This window comes from Nerophis lumbriciformis, linkage group LG01 (assembly GCF_033978685.3).
Source record: "Nerophis lumbriciformis linkage group LG01, RoL_Nlum_v2.1, whole genome shotgun sequence".
Classification (NCBI taxonomy): domain Eukaryota; kingdom Metazoa; phylum Chordata; class Actinopteri; order Syngnathiformes; family Syngnathidae; genus Nerophis; species Nerophis lumbriciformis.
Window position 1 is genome coordinate 43446150 of NC_084548.2, and position 15131 is coordinate 43461280.

At 39.9% G+C, this 15131-nt stretch overlaps 1 protein-coding gene across 3 annotated transcripts in view; it reads left to right on the top strand.

Moving 5' to 3' along the window:
* The window catches only part of spryd3 (SPRY domain containing 3), a 117202-nt gene that overhangs the window by 73665 nt on the left and 28406 nt on the right, over positions 1 to 15131 (top strand). For all 3 annotated transcript variants that reach the window (XM_061982646.2, XM_061982636.1, XM_061982655.1), the window contains one exon: positions 14277 to 14390. In XM_061982646.2, coding sequence (XP_061838630.1) covers positions 14277 to 14390 — 114 coding nt within the window. The remainder of the gene's footprint in view (positions 1 to 14276; positions 14391 to 15131) is intronic.

The window sequence follows — 15131 nt, forward strand, 5'->3', positions numbered from 1 at the left end:
AATTACTGCGTTAATGCGGCGTGGCATGGAGTCGATGAGTTTCTGGCACTGCTCAGGTGTTATGAGAGCCCAGGTTGCTCTGATAGTGGCCTTCAACTCTTCTGCGTTTTTGGGTCTGGCATTCTGCATCTTCCTTTTCACAATACCCCACAGATTTTCTATGGGGCTAAGGTCAGGGGAGTTGGCGGGCCAATTTAGAACAGAAATACCATGGTCCGTAAACCAGGCACGGGTAGATTTTGCGCTGTGTGCAGGCGCCAAGTCCTGTTGGAACTTGAAATCTCCATCTCCATAGAGCAGGTCAGCAGCAGGAAGCATGAAGTGCTCTAAGACTTGCTGGTAGACGGCTGCGTTGACCCTGGATCTCAGGAAACAGAGTGGACCGACACCAGCAGATGACATGGCACCCCAAACCATCACTGATGGTGGAAACTTTACACTAGACTTCAGGCAACATGGATCCTGTGCCTCTCCTGTCTTCCTCCAGACTCTGGGACCTCGATTTCCAAAGGAAATGCAAAATTTGCATGGTTGGGTGATGGTTTGGGGTGCCATGTCATCTGCTGGTGTCGGTCCACTCTGTTTCCTGAGATCCAGGGTCAACGCAGCCGTCTACCAGCAAGTTTTAGAGCACTTCATGCTTCCTGCTGCTGACCTGCTCTATGGAGATGGAGATTTCAAGTTCCAACAGGACTTGGCGCCTGCACACAGCGCAAAATCTACCCGTGCCTGGTTTACGGACCATGGTATTTCTGTTCTAAATTGGCCTGCCAACTCCCCTGACCTTAGCCCCATAGAAAATCTGTGGGGTATTGTGAAAAGGAAGATGCAGAATGCCAGACCCAAAAACGCAGAAGAGTTGAAGGCCACTATCAGAGCAACCTGGGCTCTCATAACACCTGAGCAGTGCCAGAAACTCATCGACTCCATGCCACGCCGCATTAACGCAGTAATTGAGGCAAAAGGAGCTCCAACCAAGTATTGAGTATTGTACATGCTCATATTTTTCATTTTCATACTTTTCAGTTGGCCAACATTTCTAAAAATCCCTTTTTTGTATTAGCCTTAAGTAATATTCTAATTTTGTGACACACGGAATTTTGGATTTTCATTTGTTGCCACTTCAAATCATCAAAATTAAATGAAATAAACATTTGAATGCATCAGTCTGTGTGCAATGAATAAATATAATGTACAAGTTACACCTTTTGAATGCAATTACTGAAATAAATCAAGTTTTTCAAAATATTCAAATTTACTGGCTTTTACCTGTATATACTCCACATGCCACAACACAACCAGGCTTATATTTAATATGCCACAAATTAATCCCGCATAACAAACACCTCCCCCCTCCCGTCTATATAACCCGCCAATATAACTCAAACACCTGCACAACACACTCAATCCCACAGCCGCAATACACCGCTTCCCACCTACAGCTTTCTTCTTTGCTGTCTCCATTGTTCATTGAACAAATTGCAAAAGATTCACCAACACAGATGTCCAGAATATCGTGAAATTTTGCGATGAAAACAGACGACTTAATAGCTGGCCACCATGCTGTCCCAAAATGTCCTCTACAATCCGTGACGTCACGCGCAGGCGTCATCATACCAAAACGTTTTCAGCAGGATATTTCGGCGCAAAATTTAAAATTGCACTTTAGTAAACTAACCCGGCCATATTGGCATGTGTTGCAATGTTAAGATTTCATCATTGATATATAAACTATCAGACTGCGTGGTCGGTAGTAGTGCGTTTCAGTAGGCCTTTAAGTGACATTACCTAGAATAGTCAGATTGGTATAGATTTCCTGTCCTCTGAAAATAACTTTACACAACGTTTGTTACTGAAATAATTTCCTCTCCTCCATGATGACATCACATATTGTAGCTGGTGGATGCTAGGCACCTTGTACTCCTCCACTTTCCTTCCAATTGAGGATGCCCTCAATTGCTCAGTTCTTTTCAGTTCTTGAAGTTGAGATAATCTTGTACACTCTATCACTTTCACCTTCATTATGCACTGTTTCAGAATATCACAGTGCGTTAGAATTCATGTTTCCCTCAAAAACCGTAGCTGCCCAATATTTCAGTTGTCGATTTCCACGATTCTCGATACTGTTTATTCGATACTACTATAAACATTAAAAAACAAACTGAAAAAATGTGCTTTTAGATGCCTCTACTTTATTGAAAACATGTTTCAAACATTTAAGTATTTGAGAAGTGTGCTTCAACATATTTTTGCACAGAATTCAAATTGCAGTTGGCAAAGTGCCGTTTTTAAAGTGGCACTTTAAAAAGTTCTCATTCAAAAGAGAACAGCAGTGGCATATATCCTCCCACTCCAGTAAATCTAAACAAACAATAATGTTCTTGATATTCTTTCAATTTGGTGATGCCATCATGTAAATTGTAATGAAATAGACTAATAAAAGTGAAGTGAATTATATTTATATAGCGCTTTTTCTCTAGTGACTCAAAGCTCGAACCTGGAACCCACAAGTTGCTTGCATGGCCGCTCTACTAACCGAGCCACGCCGCCCCGAGGCTATGAGAAAATAAATACATATATTTGTGTTTTATTTGTTATTTGTATCAACATTACATTATGTCTTATGCCTCAGACTAGATCTGACCAAGCTAAATCTATGAGCATGAACTGATGAAGCCTATTTGGATGAGAGGCAAAATGTCTTCTAAGACAAACCAAACAGTCCAGTTGCGATCGATTGAATGCCCTGATATTACAATGACTTGGATAAATGAGAATATCCATAGATATGCCTTTCCGCTCTATTTTTGCAGGGTTTTTTTGTTTATTTCTACAATGTGCCACAGGCATATAAAAACAGCTGCGTTTAGCAAATGGCCCCCAGGCCACACTTTTCCTTCCTAGTCAAATAAGTAAACCCAGTTGTGTTCAAAGTGTTGCTGATCAACCAAAAAAGAGTCTCTAAGCTATGTTTCCTTAGGACTCACAGAAGTGATGAAAGTTGGGTTGCACGCTTCTGGAGGCTTTCTGCACAATGTGGTACAAATCCAAAACCAGTGAAGTTGGCACGTTGTGTAATTTGTAAATGAAAACAGAATACATTGATTTGCAAATCCTTTTCAACCTATATTCAATTGAATAGACTGCAAAGACTAACTATATTTAATTTTCAAACTTGTTTTTTTGTGTGCAAATAATCATTAAAATCATCATTAGAATGTAATGGCAGCAACACATTGCAAAAAAGTTGGCACAGGGGCATTTTTACCACTGTGTTACATGGCCTTTCCTTTTAACAACACTCAGTAAACGTTTGGGAACTGAGGAGACCCATTTTTTAAGCTTTTCAGGTGGAATTATTTCCCATTCTTGCTTGATGTAAAGCTTAAGTTGCTCAACAGTCCGGGGGTCTCCGTTGTGGTACTTCAGGCTTCATATTGCGCCACACATTTTCAATGGGAGACAGGTCTGGGCTACAAGCAGGCCAGTCTAGTACCCGCACTCTTTTACTATGAAGCCACACTGTTGTAACACCTGGCTTGGCATTGTCTTGCTGAAATAAGCAAGAGAAACCACGATAACTTTGCTTGGATGGCAACATATGTTGCTCCAAAACCTGTATGTACCTTTCAGCATTAATGGTGCCTTCACAGATGTGTAAGTTACCCATGCCTTGAGCACTAATACACCCCCATACCATCACAGATGCTGGCTTTTCAACTTTGCGCCAGTTATTTTCCTCTTTGGACACGACGCCCACAGTTTCCAAAAACTATTTGAAATGTGGACTCGTCAGACCACAGAACACTTTTACACTTTGCATCAGTCCATCTTAGATGAGCTCAGGCCCAGCGAAGCCTGCGGCGTTTCTGGGTGTTGTTGATAAATGGCTTTCGCTTTGCATAGTAGAGTTTTAACTTGCATTTACAGATGTAGCGACAAACTGTAGTTACTGACAGTGGTTTTCTGAAGTGTTCCTGAGCACATGTGGTGATATCTTTTACACACTGATGTCGAAGGTCACCGGCATTCAATGTTGGTTTTTGGCCTTGCAGTGATTTCTCCAGATTCTCTGAACCTGTTGATGATATTACGGACCGTAGATTGTCCATCCATCCATCCATTTTTTACCGCTTATTTCCTTCGGGTTCGTAGATTGTTAAATCCCTAAATTCCTTGCATTAGCTGGTTGAGAAATGTTGTTCTTAAACTGTTTGACAATTTGCTCACGCATTTGTTCACAAAGTGGTGACCCTCGCCCCATCCTTGTTTGTGAATGACTGAGCATTTCATGGAAGCTGCTTTTATACCCAATCATGGCACCCACCTGTGTGTTTGATGAGCATTCCTCAAGTTTCTCAGTCTTTTTTGCCACTTGTGCCAGCTTTTTTAAAACATGTTGCCGGCATCAAATTCCAAAAGAGCTAATATTTGCAAAAAATAGCAAAGTTTACCAGTTAGAACGTTAGGTATCTTGTCTTTGCAGTATATTCAATTGAATGTAGGTTAAAAATGATTTGCAAATCATTGTATTCTGTTTTTATTTACGATTTACACGACATGCCAACTTCACTGGTTTTGGGTTTTGTACAATGCCTGGGATTGTGGTGGTAAATCGAGTACTTTTTTTGACCACTGGTATTTTGATTACCGAATAAAAGCAATGTACTCCTCTTTTACACTTTTTATGTGTTCCTCTACTCGCTAATATAGTCACAACACACTTTAAGCGTTTATGAGGTGTGTTGTGAAGCAGAGTTATGCCACATCTACAGTTATGCTACACTGCCATTGTTCTATTATAATTGGTTTATGAGCGAGGGCGAACCGATAACGACAAATTTACATTTGTGACAGGCTACCATGAATAAATAAATATATAGGAAATACTGGCTTTTTTTTTAAACAACAAGCATACTTTTTCAGCAGTGACTCATTGCCCATGTGCTCAAAATTGACATGGACGAGGAAAGGTGTTGTACATTATTTGATACTGACGATACTAATGTATTTCTTGTGTGTTGGTATTTACATGGTATCGAAGTACTGATACTTTTGACAACCCGATCCCGCAGTGTTGGCAACGTTCATGCAGCCCTTGGCCATGACACAACCACCACCACGCTGACAGTACAGTAGGCAAGAACCAATTTTCCTGGTACTCACTTGTTGCTCTTTATTTAGACTTAAATGGCAGTTTTTTTTAACTTTTGGGTTTTCCCTCTCAGCAGTCGCTACGGTTAGTCAATCGCATGAGATATTTTGGCTTAGTTTTTACGCCGGATGCACTTTCTGATGCAACCCAGACCCAGAATGGAACCCAGCCCGCTGCCATGAAAGATAGAAGCATGTACCATTACACCAACTGGGATTTAGACCAAAATGGCTGTCTGAGTCATTTTCACTGTACTGTATTTACACATGGATTTCAAGCTTGACCTTCCTATCCATGAGGACTTACGCAACCTTCCAATTGGGTTGAGCATCAGGCGTAGATTTATATTCTGATTCTTCCTGAACCGTCCAAATTTTTTAACTTCAATTCCTATATTGATGCTCAGTCCGCCGACCGGAAGATATAGCTGTACACTCTAATTACTTTTATGAGATCTGATACCTTTGAGGTCACTCTGCAAATTTAATTTATGATTTGAAGCTGTTTATAGTACGGCCCTCTTATTCCTTTGCAGATTCCACTTAGGCTACATTTGTAATAATATAAACAGTCAGAGCTGCGAGCCTTGTCAGGGTCTGTGGATGAGCCTGTTGCTGAGTGGTGGACGATTCTCACCAGCCTTGTCCCAGAGGTCTAGTGCTGCGGTTTGTCTGGTTTGGCAGCCACATGCCGGACACCACAGAAATGTGTACACCCCTGTGCAGCTCCCATTAATCTTCTTTGTTAGAGACTAAAATTGGGTATGTGGTTTTTAAACTCTGGGCTTGTCAGATTTGCCTTGCCATGATTGAGTTAATATGCAGGCTTTTGTCCAACTACAGCATTTAAAACTAAGAGCCATGATTTCATCTACGATCTCTCTGCGCTCCTTGACACAGCCGAGACTTTGATAAAACTCAAGGAACCTCAAGAATTGCGTGCAGACTGTCTTTGAATTGGTGAAAAACTGCATACACATGTCATGTGACCAAGGAAAACGCTGTTTAGAAGTCAAAAGACTTCAGATTTCTGTGTGTTGTGCGAGCCAATGTAGTCATAACTTTAGGGTTATACTTTTTTTTACAGATTCTAAATAGAAATGAGTTATCTTTGGCAGGGTTTTACTTCTTGTAAACTGTTAAAACTCACTGTTATGTTTTCACCACATCCCGTAAGTTTGTGTAGTCAACTGTCGGAATGTCTTTAAAATTTTCTGTTTAGTACATCATGAAACCAATGACTTTTAGGAAATTGTGAATTTGGTGTAAGATTCATGACATTGTTATTGACATGTTTGCATAGTTCTGGTTCTGTCATCCTAATCAATAGCCCTTTAATACGGCCCCTATCCACTGTTGCCCCAGATCACATGTCATGTGGATCTTTGACTTTCCTGCCAGTCATATGTCTGTTCATTTTGTACATTTTGTAGTTTTGGAGTCCACTGGTCTTGCTATGAGTGTTTTTATTGGGAACTAGTCTGGTGTGCATGTTGACTTGGTTCTGTTCTTCAGTGGGTCATTCGTACCTTTGGGCCCTATCAGAAACAAGCAGCCATCTAACCAGTGCGTGCTCCTCAGCAAGCCATATTAACCCTGTCGCCGTCTTCAATCCACTCAACAATGAGTCATACGTGCTGTGACTCAACACCCACAGCTGAAGGTTGTACTCCAGCGCCACAATCCATCCTTTACCAAGGAAAATAGGGCCAGTTACTTACTCCTATGGCAGAGCCTAATCTGATTCCAGCTCAGGTTCTGCCAAAACATTTAATCGAAGGATGTTGTCAGGGGACGATATCACTTTCTTACCTAATGGATTAAAAATGAACGGGGATAAACAGAGCTTCAGGATATTTCACATGGAGTGTCAATGCACGTCATACTGGTGTCCATGTACTTAGATCCGATTCCTCACGTGCATTGGAGATCAATGCTCAATAGTCTGAATAAAAACTCTTCCTGAAACAATGTGGATTTCTTTACAGTTGACATCCAAACTCGATAGTTGGGATGTTTACAGGGAAATAAATAACTCTAATAGGATCAGATGTAAATGTATTTCAGGAGAACATATCATGTGACAACAACAGTATTGATATCTGATGGACAGTATTGGAAGTAACAGTGTTTTCCAGTAGTCTATTTAATTGCTATTTCAATCGTTATAACGCCTTTACCAACGGTAAAATATGGCACGTTCTTACCTAACTGCTGGTATTTGACTTGGCTCACTCAGCGTGTCTCTGGCACGGCTAAGATGCATATAAAAAAATCTGATTGTCCTTTTTATTTAATGAGGGGTGACAGACACATAGGTAATTCTAATTAATTGGCTAAGGTAGTAGAACTCATTGTAAGCCATTCAGTACTATAATTCAGGTAGGTGGGTGTTGTTTTTACAAACGTCAATGCACGGAAACAGCTACATAAGATAACTAAATCCAACAACAGCAACTCCTGAGTGATCGGTCGTGGTAAAACTGGTGTTTTGAGGATTGAAGTCAGGCATTAATTCAACTTCACTGATATAAAATGAAAGAACGTACTGTACATATGAAGTATGATTATGTCCTAAAGCAAAGTCTGAGTTACTCAAATTTTATGATACATTTGTCAACGGTCAGATGTTTTTTTCAACAAAATAACGCACAAATTAATTTTCCTAATAACTAAGTTGTGTATGAGGGAGTAATTCCATTACTAATAATAACTTATTTGGGAAAATAACTAGTAATAAAACTAATACATTTTTGAAATTAATTTGTAAAACGCTGCTGATAGAGCTGATGTTTTGGCCCATTGAAACTGTACTATAAGACAAAACAATGCTTTACTGTACATCACAATGCAGAAGCACAAGCACAAAGGAAAGGTTTAGCCTGCAAGGCCAGAGTAATTTCCACGTTTACATCAGCACCCACCCACACATGTCTCACTTGTGGGCGAACCCTCTGTGCCTTGGTTGGCTTGTCCAGCCGTCTCCGGTCCAAAAAGCAATGATCCCTGAATTCGGAACTGAAGTTGTGTTCATCTTCGAATCCGAAGGACAAACATTATATCGCAATATTGAAATTTTTTTCAATTGCTGTTGGTCAGGTTGTTCTAATACACAATAGTGCCAGAAATTAATAGGTCTTCCTGACTTTGCGCAATCCTTGACTTCCATCACAGATGCCCTCCGCTACAGGCCATTGTGAATGTTCTATTGTGAATGTGACTATTTTTAGCAGTCTGTGGTGTGCCAGGGGCCCGCATGAGGGCCACAATGATACAGTGTCTCTGTCTACCCCCTTCTGTTCAGATAGATTGTTTAAACAGTATTCAATGCCGGGGACGGGTCCCATGACAACACCATAAATATTTACTTGTAGAAGCCGCACCGCTTTCTTGAGAAGCACTTGTCTGTAAGCTACTTCAGCAATGTTATTTCTTCTATGCTTGTTTTCCATTGTTTTGTCAAATACAAGTAGTGTGGGATAGGTTTGGCTATTTAGAGGTTGTCTTTCCAGATGAATCTTTTCACTCATTTTACTTGGAAAGAATGTCTGGAATTTGATGATGATCGATTTGCTAGCACTACCTGGATTGTAGCAATTTCAATGATTTGTTTAAAGGAGACTTATGACGATTTTCTCTTTTTTCTAACTCAGATGTTCAAATGTTGGATACTCGTGTTAAACAACACCAAAGCGTCATATCATAAGATTCATGTATTTGACATGAGCTTGCACACAGTTTGGAATGCCTCTGAACCATGTGTTATTTTTTGAACCGTGCGCCATTTGTGAAGTCACAGATTGACGAACCTACTTATGTGGGGATCCTCGTATCTGCTGTTGACCTGTAGGTGTCTCCTACAGGCTGCTTCTCCATTTATTTTGCACACGGATATCTTGGAGTCACTGACCGCAGAGGTCAGAGTTGACAACAATTAATATTTGTCTTTGTACCAAAAGTAATGCTCGATTGTCGAGTTTGTTGAGTCCGAACTACATTGAACCAACTAAAACACGTCAAACACAGCATCGACAGCTTCTCCATATTATCATGGACAAATGTCCGTCGTTCAGATGTTTGTGGATGTACGCTGTTGAGGCTGGCTCCGGCTTAGGGGATGTGGACTGATGTTGTTGCTGTCGAGCTGACTCCCCAGTTCAGCAAGCCAATGGGACATGTTTTTAATTGTTTGTTTCTCTCATTCGGTCACCCGCTTCTTTTCTTTCGCACTAACGTTCTTAGTTCTGGTGGTTTGAAGGCAGGATTGTGTCGATCACTGGCTGTGGGCTGTGGACAAATACTTCTTCAACCAGTGGTGCTGAGGCTCATAACTCAAATTATGCTTGCAACTTATAAAGGAACTACATTTTTTTTTAGGAATTTTGTCCATCATTCACAATCTTTGTGTGATAAGAACACATGTTTGTTATTTTTCATGTATTGTAACTCGTAAATAAACGCTAGCAAGAGTCAGCTAACAATGGAGGTAGTAATAAGATTCGCTCTATTCCGCCCATAAAGCGCTCTAAAAAAATATCCAAAAATTTCCATCAATGTTTATGTAATGTGTAATGTGATGGATGATGTCAGGTTTGGGACAGGTGTGCTGCTGGTGTGGCCACAGTCTGCACGTCTGATGTTGCTCACATGTGCTTTAATGAATGCTCAGGGAGTTTGTGCACTTGCTCACATGAAAAATTTGGGGCAACATTGGGCACGGCATGTAAATGGACCATTGTTGGCGGTCTTTGGATGTTTTTTAGAGGGCTAAACGGGCACAACAGTAACTCTCATTAGCTTCATTGTTAGCCACCTCGTACTTGCCTTATATTACAAATTAAAATCCATAAAAAAAGAAAGAGTACCTCTTTAAAGCATAACAAAAAGCAAAGAGACAACTCCTATCTTGAAATACTCAAAGTTGGGGTACTCGTAATTTGAGTTGCTACTGTATTTCCATGATTATCCATGAACCATTGGCAGACATAACACAGAAATAAGCAGTGTTGGGACTAACGTGTTACAAAGTAACGCGTTACTGTAACACCGTTATTTTCGGCGGTAACTAGTAGTCCAATGCGTTATTTTTTATATTCAGTAACTCAGTTACCTTTACTACATGATGCGTTACTGCGTTATTTTACGTTATTTTTTATGTAGTATCGGCTAGAAACAGAAGATCTGAGTGTGTTTTATTGGAGAGTTGATGTGTCATCCTTCTGATTCTTCCTGTCTCACAAGCCGGAGAAGAGAGAGGCTCGCTGTGTGTGGGTGGGTGAGGGGTTTTAGGGGGTGGGGTGTGGCGTGTCTGTGTTTACTAACAAGACATCATTGCGGAGCCAGAGTCGAGTTTCTTAACATGGAGATATTCTCACTACTTTTCTTTTGTCAAGCACAAAGAAAATAACATTTTAGTTAAATGTAAGTTGTGTCTTGGATCAAAGATCCTATCTACTGCCCAAAACAGCAATTCAAATCTGCTGAAACAGCCACAAAAGCAACATGCTTCGACAAAGCTAGTAAAGAGAGACACAGACTCCGATGCCACTTCACCTGCGCCTCCACCACCACCTAAGGATTTTAACGCAGGGACTGCTAGCCAGGACAACATTGATAGAGCCATTGCAGCGTATGTGCTAGAATACATGTAGGCTATTTCTACAGTGGAGTCACCCGCTTTCAGGCAGTTAATTAGCATGATACCGGCGTCAAACAGCAAATGGCACGGAAAACATTTTCCACGTACCTGGACACAGTGGACAGTGAGTACATAAAAATGGAAAGCGAGCAAAAGAAGACACTCCAAACTCTGCCTCTGCTCATCATTCAGCACTGAAGGTACACACACTGTCAATTCTCTTATATACTCTTTCATTCTAGACTTCTAGAGCAGTGGTTCTTAACCTTGTTGAAGGTACCGAACCCCACCAGTTTCATATGCGCATTCACTGAACCCTTCTTCAGAGAAAAATAAAATGTTGTTTTTTTTCAAATTCAAGACAAAGTTATATGTTTTTGGTAACACTTTAGTATGGGTAACATATTCTAAGTAACAAAGACTTAATTTAGAGTTTTTTGGACACCAGGGGAACATATTATAAGTAACAAAGACTTAATTTAGAGTTATTTGGTTAGGGTTAGAGGGTTAGGGCCAGGGGTAGAGGGTTAGGGTTATAATAAGGCCATGCCGTTTAAAGCATTAATAAGTACTTAATAATGACTAGTTAAGAGCCAATATGTTACTAATTTGCATGTTAATAAGCAACTAATTAATGATGAATATGTTCCCCATACTAAAGTGTTACCATGTTTTTTACTGATGCACAAAATGAACCGTACATGAACATCACCTTGTTCAAAGAACAAAACTAACACAGTGCATAAACTCACAACAAATTACACACCTGCAAATCAGTGTGACTTCTGCTGTTGCCGTATCCGTAATACGCCGATATGGAGATGTTTTTATTTACACGATGAGTCGGGTGTGTCTTGACCTCCGCCGAATCCCTGAGCCCGACTCACCGAACCCATAGGGTTCGATCCAACCCCGGTTAAGAACCACTGTTCTAGGGTGTTTGATTATCACATCACTCTAAATGTATAGACTATAAAGTTCACAAAAATAAAGAGGGATCCTAGTGGGCCAGGCCAATCTTTCTTTATCTCTAAACTAAAACTGGGGAAATGCGAAGAGCAGTGGTGCCCAACCACCGGGCCGTGGCCCGGTACCGGTCCGTGGATCGATTGGTACGGGGCCGCACAAGAAATAAAAAATAAATTAAAAAAATATATATATATATATATTTTTTTTAAATTTATTTTGTATTAAATCAACATAAAATACACAAGATATCAATATAGATCAATACAATCTGCAGGGATACAGTCCGTAAGCACACATGATTGTATTTTTTTATGACAAAAAATAAAAAAATTTAAAAAATTAAAAAAATTACCCCCCCTCCCGGTCCGTGGGACAAATTTTCAAGCGTTGACCGGTCCGCAGTTACAAAAAGGTTGGGGACCACTGGCGTAGAGGGTTCTGGGCTTCAGTACAGTGTTGATCTCCTAAAGACATGATTTTATTTCCGAATTCCTTGAGAGAGAAAAAATGCCTGGTTAGGCGTGTGTATAGCAGTATGTGTGCTGTATATAGTGACATAACATATAATCATGTCATATGTGCCTTCCTTGGGTGAAACTAGGTGTACAGCTATGTTGTTATTATGCTGTTTGTTACTTATGTATGTTATGTTGCAGCTATTTAAAATTTTGTCAATTTGTTCTGGCCTGAAATAAATTGGCCCTTTGAAACATATCTTTGTCTTTGTGTGTTGTATGTAGACCACATTGCTTAGAAAAGTTCAGTGATGTAAATGCATGTTATGTTGATCAACAGATTGTATTATTCTCCACTAACAGTACTGAAATGAAGGCAAAAAGGGCATTAATGGGAGCCTTAAAAAAAAAATAAAAAAAATAAAAAGTAACTAAATAGTTACTTTTCACAGTAACGCATAACTTTTTGGTGTAAGTAACTGAGTTAGTAACTGAGTTACTTTTGAAATAAAGTAACTAGTACCGGTAACTGTAACTAGTTACTGGTTTTCAATAACTAACCCAACACTGGAAATAGGGTTATAAATGTGACTGTAGAGCAAAATTTACACCAAAGCATATCCAATACACATTATGTAGACTACAAGGGAGTGTGTTAAATGTATTAGAATGTAATAGAATCATCATATGCCCCTTTGTTTCAGATAACTAAAATGAACACTGCCATTTCAGTCAACACTTCCTAGAAAAATAATAATTATACATTTGCTTTAACATTGTGTTAGTGTACAATAGCAGTGTAAGTGACATGGCAAAAACAAGTTACTGTTATGATGGCCAAGCAGATTTGAAAGTGCAGGGTTGTGTCCAAAAATAACTGCTGAATTGGGCAGTTCATCCACAAAAAAGGTCTTGTACTGTAGAATCGGGTCAGCTCAAACAGCATATTGTGGTTCCCGCTGGTGCTGATGTGGCTGACAGAAGCGGGCCGAGTGGCTTGAGGCTGCGCATCCTGTACAGAATGAAGCTGGAGTGTCCAAATTCCATGGGTCAATTTTCTCTTTTGTTTCCACCTTCCATGCCATCACATTTGTATGGTTAGCGTCACTATTACTGCAGTACCTTAGCGAAGTCAGAATAAGAATCAGAATCAGAAATACTTTATTAATCCCCAAGGGGAAATTAACATTTTCAGCACAATCCCATTCAAGATCAGACAAACATTACAGGGAGACAGAACAGGATCAAACATTACAGGGAGACACAACAGGATCAAACTATACAGGGAGACAGAACAGGATCAAACATTACAGGGAGACAGAACAGGATCAAACATTACAGGGAGACGGAACACGATCGCTGACGGGTCTGCCAACTTCCGGCGCCCCTTACAAAAAAGGTGTGATACAGGTAAACAACTGCAACCAGTAAAGTGTGCACACTAAAGGCCATGCATTTTTCAAAGGGACAAAAACGAATAATTTATTAAATAAGTTTATATTATAGGATAGTGATTTTGTCCTATCTCTTCAACAGAAGAGCAGTTAAACAGAGACGGAGACTAAAGTTAAGCACTGTGTGGGATGTTGTGCTATTGGATGGATGATGTGATTAGAGTTATAATTGTGTCATAAGAAAAGGCTGATTTAAAGCCAATTAAAGAAAAAAACATGTGTCATATTCACTAGTACTCTATGTGAAAGTACTAAAATACTCACAGGGAATTAATTCCATAAGGAACAATAGAGGAACCTAAAAGACAAGTGTAAACATTTTCGGTTGGCTAATTGCTATTGAGTATTCCCATTAATGATAGAGTGTATTGAGTCGTTTTGATCGTTCACAGTACAGTATGAATGGTGGTGGTTATCATTAATAATTGCGTTAAACAATTATTGACCCGTTCCCATGTTGTCATGCATGAGCGGGGGATTTGCTATTGTAGACTATTTAGAGTCGTGGAGTTTATTTATGTTAGGCAAAGTGCGGGTGTTTTATATGGAGCTTGTGTAAAACATAAAAGATTGCGCTGAATGTCCTTACTGTTATTGTCTCAACAGATGACGGGAAGGTGTTCCATGGCAGTGGTGTCGGAGACGTTTTTGGACCTCGTTGTTTTAAGGGTGACGCCATGGGCTGCGGCATCATGTTCCCGCGAGACTATATCCTGAATGGTAATGGTTCAAATACCGTATTTACATTTGTTTATTTAGCCTAGGTGGCATGGTGGTGGGAGGTTTGTTCCAAAGATGAGCTTCATAGCTCTCTGAAGGGAGTCAGGTCTCGTAGAGTCATTTTCTTCAATAAGCCATTGAAAATACTGGCTCATCGATATATTTGTAAATTTTTAAAGCACTTTTGTAACGAAACACCAAGATCTAAGATCACACTATCTTATCACTAAGATAAGGTTCAGATTAGAATATTTGAAATTTACAAATGCCACCAATATACCGTACAAACATACATACGTATACACATGCTGTACATATACAAGCACATATGTATACATACAATCATGCATATACACATATCATCAAACATATATTAACGTTGTTCCCCTAGAGCAGGGGTCCCCAAACTTTGTGACTCGGGGGCCACATTGGGTTAAAAAAAATTGTCCGGAGGCCGGGCTATGTACATATATATATATATATATATACATATATATATATATATATATATACTTACAAGTAGATATATATATTCCGAGCGCGATGGCCTTACGTTATAGATGGTGTGATGTGCGGTCACAAACCAACCTCCCAGAGACAGTTCTGTTAGGGTTCAAATGCAGCAGCGTTGCTTTATTCAGTCACTTTTTTGGAATGCAGGTTAACTTAAATTCCTCCTGGTTGGGGCTTTCATTTAAACAAACAAATTATCGCATTCCTCATGCCTTGATCAGGTCTCCT